Consider the following 25,334-nt stretch of genomic DNA (forward strand, 5'->3'; position numbering starts at 1 on the left):
ACAGACTCAAAATAAGGGGTCGATCATTTAGGACTGAGATGAGGAGAAATTTCTTCACTCAAAAGGTTGTGAATTTTTGGAATTCTCTACCCCAGAGAGCTGTGGATGCTCAATCATTGAGTATATTCAAGGCTGAGTTGATAGATCTTTGGTATTAGGGGAATTAAGTCATATAGGGATAGTGCAGGAAGGTGGAATTGAGATAGAAGATCAACAATGATCTTGTTAAATGGCAGAGTAGGCTCGAAGGGCCAAATGGCCTACTCCAGCTCCTATTTCTTATGTTCTTATATTAAGATAGGTTTAGGTGAAGAAGCTCATTTGATTTCCAAACACCAGCCCAATTGTCCATCCTTTACAGCATCTATTTCATCAGAGTCTGTTCAATGCTTGTCTTGGCTCTTCTGACCCTTTATGATTAGAATTAAACTTTGATAAGATGAGGCACTAATGAGAACAGTTTGTTCTTCCCAAAGTCCTTGTTTATTTTACTTGGAGTATCTACATTTGGAGAAATGCTGGCCTATTGGAGAGTGGGGTAGTTAGGTATTTCTACTCTTGTAAATACAAGAGTTTTGTGTACTTCTATGTTGCGATGTCTCTATTTGCAAAGCTTTGCAAAATGTTTACTCTTTAACATTTTAAAATTCGATTCAGATAGTGAATTATTCCATGAGTTACTGATACATTTTATATAAAATATATACAAAGGCATTCAAGGCTATGATAGACAGGATGGACTGGCAGTTTTAAACTTAGGTGATTCAGTGGGTCAGTGATTATCCTGCCACCGCTTAGACCCGGATCAAAATCAGCCCACAGCGTTAGAATTTTTTTTTAATGTTCACAGATAAGAAAAATGGTAGTGCTGAAGACTAAAACAGCAATAGTGTTTTTATCTTCATGTCGTAAGCATCAATATCAAGCGCTCCCCAGTCAGTTACAGCATGGCTTAGAAACATAGCAAAATTTCCTCTACACAGCCCCATAGAGAATCCCGGAGTAGGTTAGAAACAGAACAAAACCCCCTCCACACTGGCCAATGAAGCACACCCACTTCAGGCACAGCAGAGGTTAGGTGCAGAGTAAAGCTCCCGCTACACTATCCCATTAAACAATCTCAGGTTAGGTACAGCACAGATACAGAGTAAAGTTCCTTGTATTCTATCTTAACAGTAGCCTTTAAGTTCAACCTCAAAGGAGAAGCCCTACTGCAGTTAGAATATTTCCATTTCTGACGTCAACTGTGAGTGAAGACATTCCGCTGTCTGATGGAGGTAAAGATTCGACCTAAAATGAGTTTAGACATTTACAGCCCAACTCTTATTAGACACACATCTACAAAAGAAAATCATCCACAGTTCAGCATGGAAACTAGCATCTTACTCACGGTTCGGAGCAGAAATGGAAATGTTACACCTGTAGTGGGTACTTCTTTGAGGTTAGGCTTAAAGGACACTGTTAAGGTAGCATACAAGAAACTTCACTCTGTATCTAACTCATGCTGTTCCTGACCTGAGTTTGTTTGATGGAACAGAATAGACAGACTTTTACTCTGCATGTAAGCCATGCTCTAGCTTTTACTGAAATTCATTCATGGGATATGTGTGTTGCTGGCACTTACTGTCCATCCCTAATTGCCCTTGAGAAGGTAGTGCTGAGGCACCTTCTTGAATCGCTGCAGTCCATGGGCTGCTTTATCCTGGATGGCGTTGAGCTTCTTGAGTGTTGTTGGAGCTGCACTCATCCAGGCATGTGGAGAGTATTCCATTACACTCCTGATTTGTGCCTTGTAGATGGTGGACAGGCTTTGGGGAGTCAGGAGGTGAGTTACTCGCTGCAGAATTCCCAGCGTCTGACCTGCTCTTGTAGTCAAAGTATATATATGGCTGGTCGAGTTAAGTTTCTGGTCAATGATAACCCTCAGGATGTTGATGGTGGGGCATTCAATGCCATTGAATGTCAAAGGGGGATGGTTAGATTCTCTCCTGTTGGAGATGGTCATTGCTTGGCACTTGAATGGCGCGAATGTTACTTGCCACTTGTCAGCTTTAGGTTTTGCTGCATGCAGCACAGACTGCTTCATTACCTGAGGAATTGTAAATCGAACTGAATACTGCAATCCTCAGAAAATCTTCCAACTTCTGACCTTATGTTGGAGGGAAGGTCATTGATGACACCGCTAAAGATGGTTGGGCCTAGGACACTACCCTGAGGAACGGCTGCAGTGACTGGCCTCCAACAACCACAGTTATCTTCCTTTGTGTTAGGTATGACTCCAACCAGTGGAAGGATTTCCCCCTGATTTCCATTGACTTCAATTTTACAAGGACTCATTAATGCCACGCAATGTCAAATGCTGCCTTGATGTCAAGGACAGTCATTCTCTCCTCACCTGTGGAATTCAGCTCTTTTACCCATGTTTGGACCAAGGCTGTAGAGATCAGGAGCTGAGTGGCCCTGGCGGAACCCAAACTGAACATTAGTGAGCAGGTTATTACTGAGTAAGTGCTGCTTGAAAGGACTGTCAATGACATCTTCCATCACTTTTCTGACGTTGGAGACTGCTGAGCTGATAATTGGTCAGATTGGATTTGTCCTGCTTTTTACAGACAGGACATACCTGGGCAATTTTTCACTTTGTTAGGTAGATGTCAATGTTGTTGCTGTACTGGAACAGCTTGGCTAGAGGCACGCCTAGGTTTGAAACACAAGTCTTCAGCATTACAGCCGGGATGCTGTCAGGGCCCCTCGCCTTTGCTGTATCCAGTGCACTCAGCCATTTCTTGATATCACGTGGAGTGAATCAAATTGTCTAAATACTGTCATCTGTGATTCTGAGGACCTCAGAAAAAAACCCAAGATGAATCATCCAATCAGCACTTCTGCTTGAAGATGGCTGCAAATGCTTCTGCCTTGTCCTTTGTACCCACATACTTGGCTCTGCCATCAATGACCATGGAGATGTTCATAAAGTCTCTTCCTCCCTCTAACTGTTTAATTGTCCACTGCCATTCACGACTGGATGTGGCAGCACTGTAGAGCTTTGATCTGATCTGGCGGTTCTGAGATCGCTTAGCTCTGTATATAGTATGCTGCTTCTACTCTTCAGCATGTATGTAGTCGAGTGTTGTAGCTTCCCAGGTTTGCATGCTTGATGCTGCTTCTGTATGCTCTGCTACACTCCTTATTGAAGCAGGGTGGTTCCCCAGGCTTGATAGTAAAGGTCGAGTGAGGAATGTGCCAGATTGTGAGGTTGCAGATTGTGATTGAATACAATTCTGCTGCTGCTGATGGCACAAAGCCCCAGTTTTTAGCTGCTAGATCTATTCTGAATCTATTTTATCAGTAGTGCCACACAGCACAATGGAGGGTGCCCTCAGTGTGAAGATGGGACTTCATCTCCACAAGGACTGTGTGGTGGTCACATCTATCAATACTGTCATGGATAGATGAATCTGTGACAGGCATATTAGAGAGGATGATGTCAAGTAGGTTTTCCCTCATGTTGTTTCTCTCACCACCTGTCGCTGTTGTGGTACACCTTTCAGAGCGTGTGGTTTGTTTTCCATATACAGTGCATGGGAAATGATGTAATGTACCATGTGACTTCTACTGTATGTGAATCTGTGGAGAGTAGCTGTAGAGACTAGACCTATGTAAGATTAGTCCAAGTTGAAGTATAATCATCAATAAAGAACTCACATTATGGGTTAATCGATCCCTTACACATGGTTGGTACTTGTGTATTGTCAACACTAACACAAGGAGAAGAAAATACAACAGCCGCAAGCCCAGTCTCACAGACATGCCTTCAAGACTCGGCCAGCTCCGTCAGTAGTTGTACTACGAGCCAGTGTTGGTGATGGATACTGAAGTCCCCCACCCAGAGTACATTCTGTGTCCTGGGAGTTTTTGATACAACAGTGTAGAGGAAGCATTACAGAATCACAGAATTGTGACAGCACAGAAGGAGGCCATTCAGCCTGTCGTGTCTGTGCTGGCTCTCCAAAAGAGCAATTTACCTAGTGCCAGTCCCTTGCCTTCTCCCCGTAGCCCTGCACATTCTTCCTTTTCAGATAACAATCCAATTCCCTCTTGAAGGCCTCGATTGAACCTGCCTCCACCACACTCTCAGGCACAGCATTCCAGATCCTAACCACTCACTGTGTGAAAACATTTTTCCTCTTGTTACTATTACTTCTTTTGCCAATTACCTTAAATCTGTGCTCTCTTGTACTTGATCCTTCCACCAATGGGAATAGTTTTTCTCTATCTACTCTTTCCAGACCCCTCATGATTTTGAATACCTCCATCAAATTTCCTCTCAACCTTCTCCAAAGAAAACAGTCCTGACTTTTCTAATCTATCCATGGAACTGAAGTTCCTCATCCTTGGAACCATTCTCATGAATTTTTTTTGCACACTCTCTAATGCCTAAACATATTTCCTGAAGTGTGGCACCCAGAACTGAACACAATACTCCAGTTAAGGCAGCACCAGTGCTCGATACAAGTTTAACATAACTTCCTTGCTTTTGGAACCTATGCCCCTATTAATGAAGCTAGGATGCTGTATGCTTTATTAATCGCTCTTTGCCAACTTCAATAATTGATGAACATATACACCCAGGTCCCTCTATTCCTGAACCCCCTTTAGAATTGCAGTCTTTATTTTATATTGTCTCTCCCCGTTCTTCCTACCAAAATGAATCACTCCACACTTCTCTGAACTTTGAAGTTCTACACTATCCTCCTCATAATTCGCAATGTTTCCAAGTTTAGTATCATCTGCAAATTTTGAAATTGTGCCCTGTACACCAAGGTCTAGGTCATTAATATACATCACAAACAGCGAGTGTCCGAACACCGAATCTTGGGGAATTCCAGTACAAACCTTCCTCCAGTCTGATAAACATCCATTAACCACTACTCTCTGTTTCCTGTCACTCAGCCAATTTTGTATCCATGTCACTACTGCCCTTTTATTCATTGAGCTATAACTTTGATCACAAGACTGTTGTGTGGAACTGTATCAAATGCCTTTTAAAAGTCCATGTACACCACATTAACAACATTGCCCTCATCAACCCTCCCTGTTACCTCCTCAAAAAACTCCAGCAAGTTAGTTAAACATGATTTGCCTTTCCCAAATCCATGCTGGCTTTCCATAATTAACCTGTATTTGCCTAAGTGACTATTAATTTTGTCCCAAATTATCGTTTCTAGAAGCTTCTCCACCACTGAGGTTAAACTGACTGGCCGTAGTTGCTGGGCTTACCCTTACACCATTTTTTGAACAAGGGTGTAATATTTGCAATTCTCCAGTCCTCTGGCACCACCCCTGAATCTAAGGAAAACAAGAAAATTATGGCCAGTGCCTCTGAATTTCCACTCTCAGTTCCCTCAGTTTCCTGATCTGGCCTTGGTTCCTTATCAGCTTTGAGTACAGCTAACTTATCCAATACCTCCTCCTTATCAATTTTAAACCCTTCAAGTGTCTGAATTACCACCTGGGCAGCAGCATCTTCCTTGGTAAAGACAGATGCAAAGTATTCATTTAATACCTCAGCCATGCCCCCTGCCTCCATGCGTAAATGACTTTTTTGGTCCCTAATCACCCAACTACGCCTTTTACCACCTTTTTACTATTAATATGCCTGTAGAAGGCTTTGGGATTCCCTTTTACATTAGCTGCCAGTCTTTTCAGATTCTCTCTTTGCTTCTCCACTTCCCCTCTGAACCTTCTATATTCCACCTGGTTCTCAGTTATAGCATCCACCTGACATCTGTCATAAGCACACTTTTTCTCCTTTATCTTAATCTCTATCACTTTCATCATCAAGGAGCTCTGGATTTGTTTGCCCTACCTTTCCCCTTTATGGGATATACCTTGACTGTCCCCCAAATATCTCTTCTTTAAAGGCAGCCCATTGTTCAGTTGCTGTTTTGCCTGCCAACCTTTGCTTCCAATTTATCTGAGTAAGATCCATTCTTACCCCATTGAAGTTGGCTTTCCACAGTTAATTATTCTTACTCTGGATTGTTCCTTGTCCTTTTCCATAGTCAGCCTAAACCTTATGTTCTCCTACTGACTCTTGATCCACTCGGCCCACCTCATTCCCAAGAATGAGGTCCAGCAGTGCCTTCTTTCTTATTGGACTGGAAACATGCTGCTGTAGAAAATTCTCCTGAACACACTCTAAGAACTCTTGCCCCTCACTGCCCTTTACGCTACTACTATGCCAGTCCATATTCAGATAATTAAACTCCCCCATAATAACCACTCTATAATTCTTGCACCTCTCATAATTTTCTTGTAAATTTGTTCCTCTATATCTTTCCCGCTGGTTGGTGGCCTATACAAAACCGAGCAATGTAATTGCACATTTATTATTCCTCAGCTCTAGCCATATAGATATTGTCTTTGACCCCTCTGGGACATCCTCTCTCTCCAGCACTGCAATGTTGTCCTTAATCAAAACTGCCATCCCTCCCCCTATCCTTTCTTTCCTATCTTTCCTGAACACCTTGTATCCAGAAATATCTAGTATCCAGTCCTGACCTTCTTTGAGCCAGGTCTCCGTTATCGCTACATCATACTTTGACATGGCTATCTTCGCCTGCAGCTCACCAACCTCATTTACTAGACTCCCCGCATTCACATATATGCACAGTAACCCTAATTTAGACTTTATTACTCTCCCTCTTACTCTGATCCCACCAAATACTTTACTATTCCCTACTCCAGTACAATCATCTGTCTTTCCCAATTCTCTGTGCACCTTGGTGTTCCTCCCTTGTATTATCTCCTGGTTTCCACTCCCCTGCCAAGTAGGCTTAAACCCTCCCCAATAGCAATAACAAAACCTCCCACAAGGAAATTTGTCCCAGTTCTGTCCGTGTGCAACACGTCCAGCCTGTACAGGTCCCATCTCCTCCAGAACTGGTCCCAGTGACCCCGGAATCTAAATCCCTCCCTCCTGTACCATCTTTCCAGCCATGCATTCATCTGCTCTATCCTCCTATTTCTATACTAACTTGTGCGTAATACCGGGAGTGATCTGGAGATTACTACTTCTGAGGTCCTGCTTGCTAATTTCTCACTAAACTCTTTCTACAGGATCACATCCTTCTTCCTACCTATGTCATTGGTACCAAAGTGGACCACAGCTGCTGGCTGTTCACTGTCCCCCCTCAGGATGCTCTGCAGCCATTCAGTGACATCCTTGACCCTGGCATTAGGAAGGCAACACACCATCCTGGATTCATGTCTGTGGCCGCGGAAACACCTGTCTATTCCCCTAACTATTGAATCTCCTATCACTATTGCTCTTCCATTCTTCTCTGTGCGCCCCCCCCCCCCCCCCACCATGCAGCCAAGCCCGCCGTAGTACCATGGCCTTGGCTCTGGCTGCAATTCCCAGATGAACCATCACTCTCCTCAGTATTCAGAACTGAATGCCAGTTGGAGAGTGAGATGCACTCAGGGGACTCCTACACTACCTGGTGGTCACCCATTCCCTGTCTCCCTGCATACACTTAAGCTGCGGAGTGACCACATCTATAAACATGCTATTCACAAAGCTCTCAACCTCATGGATGCTCCGCAGTGATGCCAGCTGCTGTTCAAGTTCCAAAACCCGGAGCTCAAGCTGCTACAACTGACAACACTTCCTGTACATATGGTTATACAGGACACGAAAAACGTCCTGGACTTCCCACGTAGCACAGGATGAGCACTCCAGAGGTCTGAGCAGCCCTGCCTTTCCTTTATCTATTAGATAATAAACTTTGCAACTACTAACAAATACCTGAGTTTTGAGAGAGAAAAAGAAGTTAAAAAAATAAAAGAAACTCACCAATCACTTACCTGCTTCCCAGTGATGTCACACTTGATTATCTTGAGAACGCTGTCGGTCAGCTGAGAACCCACACACTATTTAGCTCTTTTAAATTCCATCGCTCTGGTTCTGCTCCCTCACAGGCCCGCTCTTTTTAACTCCGTATCTAAACCACGCTGCACCTACCCTGGGATCAATTGATGAGATGGTGCAGAGAGACCTTTACTTCTATCTAATTTGTACTGTACCTGCCTTGGGTGTGTTCAATAGGGCACTGTAGAGGATGCCTTACTCTGCATCTAACCTTTGGTATGCCTGAAGTGGGTGTTCTTCATAAGGTAGTGTAGAGGGGTGTTATTGAGCACCTACTCTGTTATACCTACTCTGGGATTCTCCATGGGACAATATAGAGGGAACTTTACTATGGGCTGTCTTGTAAGAACCCGTTGCCAATCTTAGCGGTGAGCTCCAAACATGACAGCCCGCTGCCGCAATCTCCCGCGCGTCAGCTCATTAAGATGCCTGGGTTGGCCTGCCCCCCAATCATGTGGAGAGGGCGGGCTCTGCGACGCGGGAAGGGCATTAGCTGACAAGTCAGCAGGTGTCGGTGCCATATTTAAATGGCAGTCAGCTCTCTTGCACATGTAAACCTTTGCTGCTGGAGCTGGCCAGCCGGCAGCAATGTCTGAAGAGCCCCATCTGCCAAGGAACTACCGCTGCAAGGCACCGGAGATGGCAGAGATGTGAGGAAGGGTGGCCCCACGGTTTAACGATGCCTCCCTGCTCACTCTCCTCCAGGCTACAAGGGAAAGGCAGGAGGTCCTGGTAAGAAGAGATCTTCCCTCCTGATCAAGCAAGCCTGGATGGAAGATTGCAGAGGAGGTAAGCTGCCGTGGGGTCAACCACCGAGACTGGGTGCAGTGCCGCAAGAGGGTGAATGGTCTCATGCATTCAGCAAAGGTAAGTGGCACTTTGTTGTATGGCTCCATTTGACCTGGGTGTCCCCACACAGAGTGGCACATGGGTGTCACTGCCATGTCAAGGGCAGGGAGGATTGATGCCACATGAGTGGCTGCATGTGTGAAAGAACTCACCCTTGTTTGCTGCCCAGAGCAGGGCACCCCCATGACAGGCTGAGTCCATATTACACACTGAGCTTCCCCCACCTTTTGTTTGAACGCCCCTGTTGTGACCTGTGTCATGTTGATGTTTGGCAATGTTCAACATCAGCATCCTTGCTCTTCCAGACAAAGAGGGCCCACAATGCGAAGGAGACCTCCAGGACCAGTGGAGGGGTGCCAGACATTAGACTAATGTCACAGGCTGAGGAGGAGGCCCTCTAGCCATGTGGCAGCCAGGGAGGACATGCCATTTCGGATGTGGAGCTTGGGGTCCCGGGTGAACATACAGCTCTTTGACAAACACAATGACTAGTCAAAACATTTCATTTTTGGAGACAATGTTGTCATGATCAAGACATGTGCACCATAAAAACTAAAACTGTGCTCTTCACATTGTATCTTGCAGGGTGATGCTCCGAGTCGGCATTGCAGGCCCTGGGGACTTCCAGCACTTCTGAGGAAGAGGCAACATCAGAGGACGCAGTGTCCCATGACACTCCCTCACCTTCCATCAGCGCAGAGACACTCACCTCGGTGGGAATCTGTTCAGCTTTAAAATCTGGGTCACAAGCTGGTGAGAGCACCACGCACATGCCCAAACAGCTGGCTGAGTCTGAGAAAGGCAACGCCTTAGCCAGTCAGAGGACTGTGGATGTCCAGGCCCATGCTGAACCCAAGGTGTCCTCTGGTGTCGACAGCACAGGGGATGCTGGAGTTGCAGGGATAGATAAGGCAAAATCTGGAGGAGATGCCACAGGCCATGCACAGCTTTGAGCGGACGATGGGTAGTCCATCCAGGCCATGACAGCTGCCATGTTCCAGGCATTTGAGCGCATGTCTTCATCCAAGGAGAGGTTGAAGACCCTCATGGAGAGCTAGATACCAATGATTCGCGCTGACCTGCAAACCCTTGCCTCGGCCATGAGCTGGACACAGCAGTGGCAGAGGGACCAGGGGCCTGGAGAGCGTCTTTGCTCCTGGTCTTTCTCGGGAAAGCAGCGAAGTTCCTACGAGCCTTGAGAGGGAGGAGGTGAGCCTGTGGTCCATATCTGGGGTCTCCCCTCAGGGTGATTCCAGTGTAGACACCAGGTCCTCAGCCCCTCTGCAGTGAGTTCAGCTCCAGCAGCCATGTCGTCTGAGGACACTGGTGCAGGAGGCCCTCAGGCAGCTTGGACCCTCCAGGCCTCGTGAGCCCAGAGGATGAATGCCCAAGTCATCCAAAACCAAAGGGCATCCTGATCAGCAACCTCCCTCCAGTCAAGCTGCTAGCACAGAACTCACACTGCGAAGGAGCACCCACAAACATTTCAAAAAGACACCATGACCCAACTGTGTTTGCACATGTGACACATCTATGTACTAATTCCTTCTCACTAACTGCTTTTCTAATGTGTCTCATTCTTACTGTGTGAATGACGCATGCCAGCATGTGCCAATAATGTGTCCTCCCATTACATCATTGACCTGACAGAAATGCCAGTGTGTGTGATGTGACACTGAACGGATGCAGTCACATGGGCAATGGCTCAGTCAGCTGCTGCCAGTAATGGTGGAGACACACATGTCACAGATGCAGAAGACTGCCTACCAGATGAAGGACGGTGGTGTGATGCGGGGAGCATGTTGTGCACTTCAGGGATTGTGGAAGCTCTCAGCAATAAGACATTGTCGTGCGTCTGTTGCTCGCTGATCGCCACGTCTGCGCTTCATCGATGCTCTCCATCCTCCCATGCAGGCATGCTACTGCAACTCCTCTGTGCCCTCATCATCCGAGGATGACTCTTACTCCCGTCTCTCATCGTCCTGCAAGGCCTCCCCCCTATGCAGTGCAAAGTTGTGCAGAGCACATCATACAGTAAGGATGTGCGCAACCCTTTCTGGTGCGTACTATAGGCCCCACTGGACCTATCCAGGCAGTGGAAGCACGTCTTCAGCATGCCGATGGCCTGCTTTATGGTAGCTCGTGTTGAGCCGTGGCAGGCGTTGTATCTCTCCTCTGCATCGCTGGTGGGGTTTCTCACCAGTGACAGCAGCCATGTCTGCAAGGGGTAGCCCTTGTCTCCAAGAATCCACCCCTGAACCTGAACCAGTGCAGTGAACAGCAGCAGCACCTGGGACTGGTGCAGGATGAATGAGTCATGGCAGCTGCTTGGAAAGCAGGCACACACTTGCATTAAGCGCTTCCTGCGGTCACATACTAGCTTCACTTTGAGTGAGTAGAAGTCCTTTCCTTTGAGGTGTGCGGCTGGTTGCCCAGCTGGAGCCTTGATAGCCACTTGACCCACTGTGACCCCTTGCACCTGTGGGAATCCTGCAATGATCCCAAATCTGAGGGTCCTCTAGGCCTGACTCTCAGGGTCTGTCCTAAAGCGCACATAGTCACCAACACTCCTGCACAAGGCATCGGTCACCTCCCTGATAGAGCAGTGCACTGCTGTGAAACGCTACACAGGTCGCCAGTGGGTCCCTGGCATGATGCAGAGGTGTAGAAGTTAAGAAGCACGGTCACATTGAGGGCCACAAGCATAGGGTGCCCACCAAAGCCCATCAAATGCAGGTCATCATTCAGCAGTGCACAGAGATGTGTCACCACCTCTCTGGACATCTGCAGTCGCCTCTGACACTGGCGCTCTGACATCTGCAGGTATGTCATGCCGGGCCTGTAGACCCGTTGTCTTTTGTGGCCTCAAATGCACCTTGGTAGCAGCTGCTGCTCATGTCTGGGAGCTTCCAAGTGGGCCGCAGCTGCCTTATGGTTCCGCCTCCGGCGGATATGGCTCCTCATGGCACGTGGATCCAGAAAGACAGGATGGACCAGCCCCATCTCTATGCTGGAGGTCAACTTGCTTCCTTCAGTAGATCAATGGTACTTATCAGAGCAGAGAGTGATGTGAATTGGTGCTCCAGCTGCATTCTAGCATCACCTATATGGAATGGCATGACATTGCCCGTCTTAGCTTTAAATAAAAGCAGGGCAGCATGATCACAGTCATATTATTGCAGTTGCCTGGATTGGCCCATCTTTGACATGGCCTTAAACCTGCTGCCAATTGTGGCCCCCATCCCACATAAAGGAGTCATGAACTGCCGCTGTTCCCACCTCCAAACATTCACGGGCGCAGAGTGGCCCCCTTTACGGAACAAGGGTATGGGATACCTCCCTTCACAACTGCAGAATTGAGAACCCCTTCACAACACACACCACCAACCTCCATTCAAAACTGCTAAATTGAAACTCCCTTCACAACACATACCCAGCTAACAGGCCTGCAACTTTAAAACTTAGCTTCAAAGAGGATCCCATGGGTTTTTCCTGAAAACAACAGACCTTTACACCTTGAACTCAATGCCTGTTACCCTTTACCTTCTGTCTATCTTTTCTTGAGTGTGTCTGAGAGAGTGAATGTGCACCTGGGTGGTGTTGTGAACATTTCGGGTGATTATTATTTAACAAATATTTAATCTTCTGTTTTAAACTCACAAGAAAACCTGTCATTGTCTGTTTATTTGGACAACAAAACACAAGGGCTGAAACACTAATTTAAACACCAGCTATGGTCGGTTAGGAGGTGACCAGTGGAAACCAGCCACATCATCTCCTACCTATCCATAATAACCCCACTGGTGATCTATTGAATGAGTTTGTAACATTTGGTTTAAAGGTTGCCCTTGGCAAGTTGCTGCACAATTCAGCCTCCCTACAAAAAATAATTTACCTGCTTTCCACTCTTCCTCCACCCTTCCTAATTTTCCTCTATAGCCCGTGCCTTTCGAGCCCTCATACTGCCTGTTCTTTATAACTCCAGGATTGGGCCCTGTGACAGGTGATATTACACAAGCCACATCGTGTACAAAAAGGGTTTCGCTGCATTACCTTTTGTGCAGGTTGGCTGCTTCTCTGTCCATGTTCCATCCTGTTGACAAGTTCTCTGTGCACTGCCACTCAGAACAAATGAATAATTGCAGGTGAACTGCACGATGGTGCCCACAGTCGCATAGCCCTGCTGTATCTCCCCGCTTCCCGGGAGAATTCTTCGTTGTCCTTTCAGTGGTACACCAGGGTCAGTACAGCTCACAGTCTCTGGAATTGCAGATCGAAGCAATGCTTTATACAGTAGTCACAACAGTCAGATGTGTTCTTCTCTTGACCTCTTCAGTGTCAATATCCTATTTGTTTTGACTGATAAATGCTGAAATATTTCCCTGTCAAATGTCCATGGTTCAGCCATGCAGAAGCCTCTGCTGACATACCTGAGCAATGCAGATATTAATAATGCAGAATAAATATTTTATTCTGAAATATCATGCAGCCTACATCTATTGCGTAACAGATCATTCGTGCAAGTATTGGGATGTAGGGCAGAGGTAATCCCATCGGCACACTCGGTGGGAACATCCTTATCTTTGCTGGAGATGCAATAACTCTGAGACAGCTACCTTGTAAGTGCAGGCAATGGGAAATTTATTTCACCTAGCAGTATGTAGCTGCAATTGGAGTAAGCAAATCTGAGAAAGCCTTTAATTGGTGTTAATATGTCAATTTTGCCAAGGTGGAATACTAATGGCAAGCAGGCAATGTTTTCCCAATTTACCATCCCTTTTAACACCAGCTGCATTGGCAGAGTAGCAAGGCTGGAGCAGGTGGCCTGATGTCACCCAGCCACACCATCAAGTGATCCAGAAGGCATTTGATAAAGCCCCTCAAAAGAGAGGGTTATCTAAAGTTGAAGCTCATGGAATTGGAAGGAAATTATCAACCTGGTGAGGAAATTAGCTGAATAGGCAGCAGATAGAGGCTAGGGAATATGGGTAAGTACTCTAATTGGCAGGATCTGACTAGCAGTGTCCAATCTGTTTTGGGGCCTTTGACTACAGAAATATAGGAGCAGGAGTAGGCCATTCGGCCCTTTGAGCCTGCTCCGCCATTCATTACAATCATGGCTGATCATCCAACTCAGTAGCCTGTTCCTGCTTTTCCCCCATACCTTTTGATCCATTTAGACCCAAGAAGCACCGCAGCCTCACAGCTCCAGGGACCCGGGTTCGATTCCGGGTACTGCCTGTGTGGAGTTTGCAAGTTCTCCCTGTGTCTGCGTGGGTTTTCTCCGGGTGCTCCGGTTTCCTCCCACAAGCCAAAAGACTTGCAGGTTGATAGGTAAATTGGCCATTATAAATTGTCACTAGTATAGGTAGGTGGTAGGGAAATATCGGGACAGGTGGGGATGTTTGGTAGGAATATGGGATTAGTGTAGGATTAGTATAAATGGGTGGTTGATGTTCAGCACAGACTCGGTGGGCCGAAGGGCCTGTTTCAGTGCTGTATCTCTAATCTAATCTATATCTAACTCCTTCTTGAAAACATACAATGTCTTGGCCTCAACTGCTTTCTGTGGTAGCGAATTCCACAGGCTCACCACTCTCTGGGTGAAGAAATTTCTCCTCATCTCAGTCCTGAAAGGTTTACCCCGTATCTTTAGACTATGACCCCTGGTTCTGTACTCCCTCACCATCGGGAACATCCTTCCTGCACCTACTCTGTCAAGCCGTGTTAGAATTTTATAGGTTTCTATGAGATCCCCCTCACTCTTCTGAACTCCAGCGAATATAATCCTAACCGACTCAATCTCTCCTTATACGCCAGTCCCACCATCCCAGGAATCAGTCTGGTAAATCTTCGCTGCACTTCCTCTATAGCAAGAACATCCTTCCTCAGATAAGGAGACCAAAACTGCACACAATATTCCAGGTGTGGCCTCACCAATGCCCTGTAGAATTGCAGCAAGGCATCCCTGCTCCTGTACTCGAATCCTCTCGCGATGAAGGCCAACATATCACTTGCCTTTTTTACCGCCCGTTGGACCTGCGTGCTTACCTTCAGCGACTGGTGTACGCAGGTGGATAAGGTAGTCAAGAAGGCATACGGCATGCTTGCCTTCATCGGTCGGGGCATAGAGTATAAAAATTGGCAAGTCATGTTGCAGCTGTACAGAACCTTAGTTAGGCCACACTTAGAATATTGTGTGCAATTCTGGTCGCCACACTACCAGAAGGATGTGGAGGCTTTGGAAAGGGTACAGAGGAGGTTTACCAGGATGTTGCCTGGTCTGGAGGGCATTGGCTATGAGGAGAGGTTGGAAAAACTCGGATTGTTTTCACTGGAACGACAGAGGTGGAGGGGCAACATGATAGAGGTTTACAAAGTTATGAGCGGCATGGACAGAGTGGGTAGTCAGAAGCTTTTTCCCAGGGTGGAAGAGTCAGTTACTAGGGGACATAGGTTTAAGGTGCGAGGGGCAAAGTTTAGAGGGGATGTGCGAGGCAGGTTTTTTTACACAGAGGGTGGTGAGTGCCTGGAGCTTGCTGCCAGGGGAGATGGTGGAAGCAGATACGATAGCGACGTTTAAGAGACATCTTGACAAATTTTTGAATAGGAAGGGAATAGAGGGATATGGGCCCCGGAAGTGCAGAAGGTGTTAGTTTAGGCAGGCATCAAGATCGGCGCAGGCTTGGAGGACCGAATGGCCTGTTCCTGTGCTGTACTGTTCTTTGTTCAGTACCATTCGCAACTCCTCAGATACTGAAGTAGTTCATGCCTGCATGCAGCGAGACCTGGAGGCAGAGGGCATGGCTGAGGTACTAAATGAGTACTTTGCATTTGTCTTTACCAAGGAAGAAGATGCTGCCCAGGTCATAGTGAAAGAGGAGGCAGTGGAGGCACTGGATGGGCTAAAAATTGATAAAGAGGAGGTATTAGCTTGGCTGACTGCACTTAAAGTTGATAAGTCTCCAGGACCAATGTGATGCATCCAATGATACTGAGGGAAGTTATGGTGACACTAGCCATAATCTTCCAATCCTCCTTAGATACAGGGGTGGTGCCAGAGGACTGGAGAACTGCAAACGTTACACCCTTGTTCAAGGGTAAGGTGTAAGCCCAGCAAATACAGGCCAGTCATTTTAACCTCGGTGGTGGGAAAGATTTTAGAAGTCATAATTCAGGACAAAATTAAGTTACTTGGACAAATGTGGATTAATTAAGGAAAGCCAGCATGGATTTGTTAAGGCCATATTGTGTTTAACTAACTTGCTTGAGTCTTTTGAGATAACGGAGAGATAACAGATGAGGGTAATGCGGTCAATTTGATGTACATGGACTTCCAAAAGATATTTGATAAAATGCCACATAACCTGCTTGTCAGAAAAGTTAAAGCCCATGAAATAAAAGGGACAGTAGCAGCATTGATGGGAAATTGGCAGAGTTACAGGAAAGAGATAGTAGCAGTGAATGATTGTTTCTCAGACTGCAGGAAAGTTTATAGTGGGGTTCCCCAGAGGTTGGTGTTAGGACCCCTGCTTTTCTTGATATATGTTAATGATCTAGACTTGGGTGTATAGAGCACAATTTCAGAATTTGCAGATGACATAAAACTTGGAAGTATTATAAACTGTGAGGAGGATAGTGATAAACATCAAGAGGTCATAGACAAGCTGGTAAAATGGGAGGACAAGTAGAAGATGAAGTTTAATGCAAAGAAGTGTGAAGTGATACATTTTGGTTGGTAGAAACAGCAGAAGCAATATAAAATAAAGGGTACAGTTATAAAGGGGGTGCAGGAGCAGAAGACCTCAGGGTGTATGTGCATAAATCATTGAAGGTGGCAGGGAGGGTGTCACATTTTCCACTTTCCAATCCTCTGGCATTTCCCCCATATCTAGGGAAATTTGGAAGATTATGGAAAGCCCTCCCACTGGTCTTTATATCTAAGAAGACTAGAATGTAAGGGGGCAAAAGCTATACTATAGCTATATAAAGCCCTAGTTAAACCACACCTGGAGTACTGTGTTCAGTTCTGGGCCTACTCCTTAAGAAGGATATATTGGCCTTAGAGGAAGTACAATGTTGATTTACCAAAATGATACCTGTACTACAAAGATTAAGTTACAAGGACGTACGATATAAACTAGAATTGTATTCCCTGGAATTTAGAAGTTTAAAGGGCGATTTGATCGAAGCTTTCAAGATATTCGGGGGAACTGATAGGGTAGAGAGACAGAAACTATTTTCGCTGACTGGGGAGTCTAGAACTGGAGGACATAGCCTCAAGATTAGAGTCAGATCTTTCAGGATTGAATTGGCAAACACTTCTATAGGCAAAGGGTAGTAGGAGTTTAGAACTCTCCTCCACAAACAGCAATTGATGCTAGATCAATTATTGATATTAAATCTGAGATTGATAGATAAAGGTATTAAGGAATGTGGGACAAAGGTTGGTATGTGGTGTTAAGTCACAGACCAGTCACAATCTTGTTGAATGGTGGAACAACCTCAAGGGATATGTTTCTATCCCTGGTTCTTAAACATGTCCATCATTCGGGAGGTATCCCAGGCTGAAACCTCTCACTGCACAGCAAATATCCATGACAACATTCAACAATCCAAAGCTGGTGCAGGCTTCCTTTGTGTGATTTGACATTTATACCAAGAATAGACCCAACCGCTGAGGGACTGAGCTATGACCACAAGTATACGATGTTACTTGAAACCATGAGCTATTAGATGTACTCAATGAAAATGCTGAGGGGTTTCTATGTGTAAAAGATGCTTGAAGTCATTTCTTCATTTTAAAGTTTGAGTTTGGCTACAAAAGGGTTTTGCTGTGTTACCTTTTATGCAAGTCGGTTGCTTCTCCGTCCATGTTCCATCTTGTTGACAAGTTCTCTGCGCACTCCCGCTCAGAACAAACAAGTAATTGCAGGTGAACTGCACAATGGTGCTCACGGTTGCATGTTGTATGTCCCCACTGCCTGGGAGAATTCTTCGTTGCCCGTTCATTGGTGTACCAGGGTCAATACAGCTCTTACTCTCTGGAATTAAAGATCAAAGCTTTGTACAGAAGTAACAATAATTGGGATATCTTCAGCTTTTGTTTCTTTTTCATTGTCAATACTTATACTTCTGACTAATAAATGCTGAAGCTCTTCCCTGTGAAATCTCCCATGATTTTCTGCTGGAAACAAAATGTACCCACATTGAAAATGAGAACTTACACTTATAAAACACATTTCACATTCTCAGCTCAAAGCACTTTACAGCCAATGAATTACTTTTGAAGTGTAGTCACTGTTGTCTTGTAAACAAGTGCGACAGCCAATTTACATACAAGGTCCAACATGAAACAATTGACTTTGCAAAATAGTATAAAACCAGTGAAAGTGAGTTGGCAGTCCATTTTACAGCAAAAATCAATGGAAATTAAAATCAGAAGAAATGTAAAACAGACTGCTGAATCGCCATCACCCATTTTACACCATCGCAGAGAGTCAACATTACACCCACTGAGACAAATGACTGTATAATCTGTTTTTTAAATTTTCGCAGTATCACCAGGAAAACTCTCTTGTTCTTCCTCAACTATTACCATGCTATCTTGCATATTCACCTCAGAGAGCTGTTGGTACCTGAGTTTAATATCTCACCAAAAGCACAGTGTCTTTGATAATGCAGCACTCAAATGCCAGCATAGATTACGTGCTAAATCCTGGAGTGGGGCTTGAACACATGATCTTCTAACTGAAGGGCAAAAACAGTACAGCTGTGCCAAAGCTGATGGTTTAACCTTAAGAGTTGAAGCTGGAAATCTGGTCAACATTGTGCCACTTATGATCAAGACCTTTGCCCTCTACTCAACTCGATCTACAGCTATTTAGTTTAACTAGCACCTGCAAAGGTCAACTGTGCTGTGAAGAATGGAATTTGATGGAAATTATGGTGTAGAGCAAGAACCTTTTTTACTAAAAGGACTCCATTAGAATGTGTTAATGCAGTACTGGAGAGGCTGGCTGCTCTTTGTGGGTCTGTGGGTCCTAGTACCGCACAGACTGGACAGCAGCATCTCTGGAACAGTGTTGCAACTGGCATAAATGCTCAGGATTGAGGTATGTAAGGCAGGGCAGATAGGATTGTGAGCATGTATGTTGGAAGCTGCTTGAAATGTACACTTTTTATTACAGTCATGACATGTGGAGTGACGATTGAAATCAGAACAATTGCTCATCAAAGATTGTTGACTTGTATAGATAGGGCCCAAATCAACCTGGTTGCCACTGTGAAAGGATATTTGTAAGTAAATCTCACACTATCCTATAAAAGGTATTCATCTCTCACAAAATGGAGCACACAGTATAGGGTTGATTTTACAAAATCAAAACTTTACAAAATCCAAAAGTGCATATTGGCAATTCAGGCACACACTCTCCAAAACATTCTGTCCATTAAATTAAATTACGTTAAATGACTGGATAGAAAATCATGGGGTCTTGCACTTAAATTCTCGACATATGCTCCCAATGGGCCAGGCGTCCAGGCAGGAGCATGATTTTGTAAATTCTACCTTATGTGCATTACTGTCATTCATGGTCTGTGTTTGAAATGCTGGGAATGCATGAGGATGAAGACATAAAGGTCATTAATGAAGCATACTCTGTGTATTCAAATTGCCATCTCTGACTAATCCATAGCTATAAAACAGCTGCACCGGTTAATCTTCATCAGAAACATTTTGTGCAGATGCATTTATGGATTCCATTAGGCCAAGTTATCCGACAATAGCTGAGCCAGATGCTGTCTGGAGCATTCAGTTTAGTAGCCAAAGGATGCAGAGGTCTGTTCTCTAGTACCTCACTTGGCCACGGTGCAGATGATACTGGGAAGCCTTCTATCTCCCAATGTTTCACCAATAATACACAAATTGCCAGCTTTGCTGGTCACAGGTGAAAAGGAGATTGTCGTCCCTTTTCACACCAACTACTCGGCTGGAGCAGCAGGATACACATCTTAGCATTCGAGTCCATGCTGAGGACTGGAACATAAGAAATAGTCCCTCTAAGCCTGCTCCATCATTCAATAAGATCATGGCTGAACTTTACATCAACCCCACTTTCCCACCCTTTCCCATATCCCTTGATTCTGTTAGTGCCCAAAATCTATCAATCTCAGCCTTGAATATACTCAATGGTTGAGCATCCATCCACAGCCCTCTGGGGTAGAAAATTCCAAAGATTCACAATCCTTTGAGTGAAGAAATTTCTCCTCATCTCAGTCCTAAATGGTTAATGTCTTATGCTGAAACGATACATCCTAGTTCGAGACTGTCCAGCCAGGGGAAACAGCCTCTCAGCAATTACCCTGTCAAGCTCTCTAAGAATTGTATTCAATTAATGAGACCATCTCTAATTCTTCTAAACTCCAGAGAATATAAGACCATTCTACTCAATCTCTCCACATACGACAGACGTCTCACAGAATCACAGAATTGTTACAGCTCAGAAAGAGGCCATTCAGCCCATTGTGTCCGCACCAGCTCTCTGAAAGAACAATTCCCTCAGTTCCATTCCCCTGCCTTCTCCCTGTAAGCCTGCACATTCTTCCTTTTCATATAACTATCTAATTCCCTTTTGAATGCTTCAATTGAACCTGTCTCCACCACTTTCTCAGGCAGTGCATTCCAGACTTTAACCACTCGCTGCACGAAAAAGGTTTTCCTCAGGTCACTTTTGCTTCTCTTACCAAAAATTTTAAATCTGTGCCCTCTCGTTCTCAATCCTTTCACGAGTGGGAGCAGCTTCTCTCTAACTACTCTATCCAGACCCCTTATGATTTTGAATACATCTATCAAATCACCTCTCAGCCTTCTCTTCTCCAAGGAAAACAGTCCTAACTTTTCCAATCTATCTTCATAACTGAAATTCCTCATCCCTGGAACTATTCTCGTGAATCTCTTCTGTACTCTCTCCAATGCCCTCACATCTTTCCTCAAGTGCGGCGCAATATTCCAGCTGAGGCTGAACTGGCGTCTTATACAAGCTCAACATAATTTTCTTGCTCTTGTACTCTATGCCCCATTAATAAAGCCCAGAATACTGTATGCTTTATTAACTGCTCTCTCAACCTGTCCTGTCACCTTTGATGACTTATGCACATATACACCCAGGTCCCTCTGCTTCTGCACCCCCTTTAGAACTGTACCCTTTATTCTATATTGTCTCTCCATCTTCTTCCAACAAAAGGAATCACTTCACATTTCTCTGCATTGAACTTCATCTGCCACCTGTCTGCCCATTCCACCAACTTGTCTATGTCCTTTTGAAGTTCTACATTATCCTCCTCAACCCAGGAATCAATCTAGTTTTACCCCCTCCCCCCAAGGAAAGTGTATCCTTCCTTAGGTAAAGAGACTAGAACTGCACACAGTACTCCAGGTGTGGTCTCACCAAAGCCCTAAATAATTGCAGTAAGACTTCCTTACTCTTATACTGAAACCCCTTGCAATAAAGGCTAACATACCAGTTGCCTTCCCAATTGCTTGCATGTTAACTTTCTGTGATTCTCATGCAAGGACTCCCAAATCCCCCCAAAATGTACTTGTCTCTCACCTTTTCAGCATTTCCTTTTTCATTCTTCCCATCAAAGTGGATAATTTCACACTTACCCACATAATGGGCTGGATTTTACCAGCCCCTCGACGCCGCAGGGGCCAGTAAAATGCTACGGGAGAGAGGTCTGCCTCGACCCGCGATGTCGAGAAGGGCCTGCCGCATATTACCGACGGCAGCAGTACCTCGGTGCGGCCCCTCCGCCGAACGGCAGTGGCACCATAATTAGCAAATGGTAAGGAGTACTTACCTATGCTGATTATGCAGTCCGCTACCTCTCCACTGACACGTCCAGATTTTTCGCTGAACGGGCAGTCATCATGTGCCGTCCCATTCACGCTCTGAAAAGCCGCTGGTCTTCAGAGGCAGAAGTTGTCTCCAGCGAAGGTAAGTTGTGTTATTCAGGGGTCTCACTCTGCATTACGGAAGGAATTGGGGGTATTCAGGGGTCTAACTGCATTCTGAAAGGGGAGGATACGCAGGGGTCTCACTCCGCATTCTGAAAGGGAGGGGGTCTGGGATTACTGGAGGGAAAGCTGTGCTGGCATGAAGGGAGGTACCGTGTTCCATCCCTCCATTAACAGTGTACGCTCTGTGTTTGTGAGGGGGCAATGGCATACTAGGCACAATGTGTGTGGGGAGGGTGCCAGAAAGGGCAGGAGCATCAAGGTTTTATGGATGGTGGGGGCAATCGATTCAGCTGGTAGGATCTTGATGTGGTCATGCTGTGCCACTCCGAGTGTTGGCCAAGATGAGCAATGCCATGACACGCCACATAGCTGATCCAGGAAAGCAGTTGATGTACCCGACAACACCAATCCATGCCCTGTTAGGAACCTTCGAATACATGCAGGGTTCAACTGCAATGCCCTGCACTAGAGGGCCAGTGAGTATGTCCGCTTCAGGACGGACTCTCACAGCCAGGCCCAGAGGGCCATTGGTTCTGGCACCATTGCCGGAGAACCATAGGTTGCAATGTTCATAGACTGCACTCGTGGCCATCAGGCCTCCCGCCAGGCTACCACCTGCAGACGTCACCATGAAAGGAGGCCTCGCAATCTAGATGAAGCTGGAATGTGAACACCACAGATGCTTGCAGCAAATGTGTGACCGCTTCCCAGGCAGCCCCATGACACCTGGGTCTTGCGCCAGTCCCACTGCCACCGCTGAACTGGCTCAGATGGAGGAGTGTCTTCTTGGAGATAAGGACTATCCTTTGCAGATATGGTTCCCGACACCAGCGAAAGACCCCATCCTTGCTCCAAAGGGATACAATGCCAGCCACTGAGCTACATGAGCCACCATTGAGCAGGAGATCGGCATGCTGAAAGTGCGCCTCCAGTGCCTGTATGGATAGGGTGATGCCCTGTACTACGGGCCGAAAAAGCCAGCTCCTTTCTTTGCTGCTCTGCACAACTCCACACCCAATAGGGACCAGGCCTGGCATGACGAGGAGAGATGTCAACAAGATTCCTCCTCGGACTATGAGGACGCCGAGGACCTACAACATGAACGATGCATAGGAGGGCAGATGGCACCCAGGCTCTACACGCAGGGCTAGCAGTGAGCTAGGGATGTACGGAAGAGGCTAATCAGACAAAGGTTGTCTGCTCCATAGGAACTGACATGAGCTCTGCAAGCCACATGTTGGCCAGGGGCTGCAAGAAGTACAGAATCTGTTACAAACTGCTGGATAGTTCATGAACTAAAGTAACCTGAGCTCAGACACTGTTAGATTGTTTGTGAACTAAAATAACCTGAGCTCAGACACTGTTGGATTGTTTGTGAACTAAAGTAACCTGAGTTCAGACACTGTTGGATTGTTTGTGAACTAAAGTAACCTGAGCTCAGACACTGTTGGATTGTTTGTGAACTAAAGTAACCTGAGTTCAGACACTGTTGGATTGTTTGTGAACTAAAGTAACCTGAGCTCAGACACTGTTGGATTGTTTGTGAACTAAAGTAACCTGAGCTCAGACACTGGCCTGTGCTGATAAAAACCAGTTTTAACTAATTAATTTATGTGACAAGACATGGGACAGATCACAGGAATAGAGCCTTATTTGGACAGGGTGTGTACTGGGGTCTTTGGGCCTGGGCCAATAAGGAGAAGATACGAACGAGGTGAGCAGGCCTAAGCCAACAGGAAAGAGACAGTAAAGTTTGAAGAGATAATAACGAGAATAAGTATGGAGAATCTCAGGCATAGAGCCAGCGAGAAACTCCGGAGACCAACCATCGCGGAAGTGGAAGACCCTGCGTGAGCAACGCGGCGACGACGTAAAAGAGAGAGAGAACGGAACGCCTGGCCAGCGTCAGCTCTCCCCTTTTTCAGGTATTATCCTTTGTTTTCTGTGACTAGGTCAGGGAAAGGTCAGAGGAACCTTGTGGGTGTGCTTATCGATTCTAGTTAGCTTTGTTATTAACTGTATAACCCAGTTTGAGTTGCATGCTTTTGTCTAACCAAGTGTATAAGCCTTATTCTTACACTGTACAACAACCTGAATAATGTAAATTGATAGTTAAAGAAAGGACTGAGTTTCCTCCTCTTAGTACTAAGCCATTAACCGTAGCCTGAGCCTGAATTAAGAGGACTTAGTCCCACGTGACGGCCAGGATCAAGTGGGTGAAGGGAATAAAGGGGCCAAGGGGGAGTTGACTCCGCGCCACGGTTTACACACACATCACCCTCGCTCACCTGCTGTGCACCAGTCCACATCTGCAGCATCCCTGTGTAAATCATTAGAGGCAGCAGCTGATTGAGCCAATGTCCATGTCAATGAGTCCGTGGAGATGCTCATGTGTAATGGTGGCATAGCAATGATGTTATTGCATATGTTGGCTCTTCTGAAGGGCCAACTGTATATAGGAATGTAACATTGCTGCTATGTTCTGGCATACGTCATTCACACAGAGAAAAGGACACACATATTGGTGAAGAACATTTATTGAAAGACATATTTGCATTGCTGGGACACCCGTGCAATCCCATTTATGTCAGTGTGTTCTCTGTAAACCTCTGTAATACCTTTTATGGTCTATTTAAGTCTCACGTCCTGGAATGTGCGAAATTAAGATTATTCACCCAGGTGCGGCACACCTCCAAGAAGCAATGTTACCCTTGAGTGGGAGAAGAGGATCGCAACTTCACAGGAAAACTGGGACACAGCAGGGTAAGTATGTGGTGGCAAAGTGGAAAGTGCTGGGGTCACTCAGCAGGTCAGGCAGCATCTCTGGAGAGAGAAGCAGAGTTAACTTTCAGGTCTGTGAACTTGGACAAGTTAACTCTGCTTCTCTCTCCACAGTGGCGCAGTGGTTAGCACCGCAGCCTCACAACTCCAGGGACCCGGGTTCGATTCCGAGGACTACCTGTGTGGAGTTTGCAAGTTCTCCCTGTGTCTGCGTGGGTTTTCTCCGGGTGCTCCGGTTTCCTCCCACAAGCCAAAAGACTTGCAGGTTGATAGGTAAATTGGCCATTATAAATTGTCACTAGTATAGGTAGGTGGTAGGGAAATATAGGGACAGGTGGGGATGTTTGGTAGGAATATGGGATTAGTGTAGGATTAGTATAAATGGGTGGTTGATGTTCGGCACAGACTCGGTGGGCCGAAGGGCCTGTTTCAGTGCTGTATCTCGAATCTAATCTAATCTAATCAGATGCTGCCTGACCTGCTGGATTTCTGCAGGACTTTCTGCTTTGCTGCCAGATTGACAGCAGCCCCACTCTTCAGCAGTCAGGTAAGTATTTCTTTGACAGCTGTCAGGAAGCAGGTGCTGGGGCGCTTAAAATAGGACCCCAGCACCTGCCGCACAACTGTCAAAAACTCTCTCACTGCACCGAATGTCTCGCCTCTCCCTACGTAATATGGGAAGAGCGGCTCAGTGCCGTCATTCTCATGAGCCCCCGCGATTAATATCGTGGGGGCTCGGCGGCGGCT

At 45.9% G+C, this 25,334-nt stretch overlaps 1 protein-coding gene across 3 annotated transcripts in view; it reads right to left on the reverse strand.

Moving 5' to 3' along the window:
- The window catches only part of LOC137376949 (inactive serine protease PAMR1-like), a 166,687-nt gene that overhangs the window by 28,400 nt on the left and 112,953 nt on the right, over nt 1–25,334 (reverse strand). For all 3 annotated transcript variants that reach the window (XM_068045929.1, XM_068045927.1, XM_068045928.1), the window contains 2 exons: nt 17,629–17,829; nt 12,839–13,045 (listed from right to left, as the gene is read on the reverse strand). In XM_068045929.1, the coding sequence (XP_067902030.1) occupies nt 12,839–13,045; nt 17,629–17,829 (408 nt within the window). The remainder of the gene's footprint in view (nt 1–12,838; nt 13,046–17,628; nt 17,830–25,334) is intronic.

Source organism: Heterodontus francisci, chromosome 14 (genome assembly GCF_036365525.1).
Source record: "Heterodontus francisci isolate sHetFra1 chromosome 14, sHetFra1.hap1, whole genome shotgun sequence".
Classification (NCBI taxonomy): Eukaryota; Metazoa; Chordata; class Chondrichthyes; order Heterodontiformes; family Heterodontidae; genus Heterodontus; species Heterodontus francisci.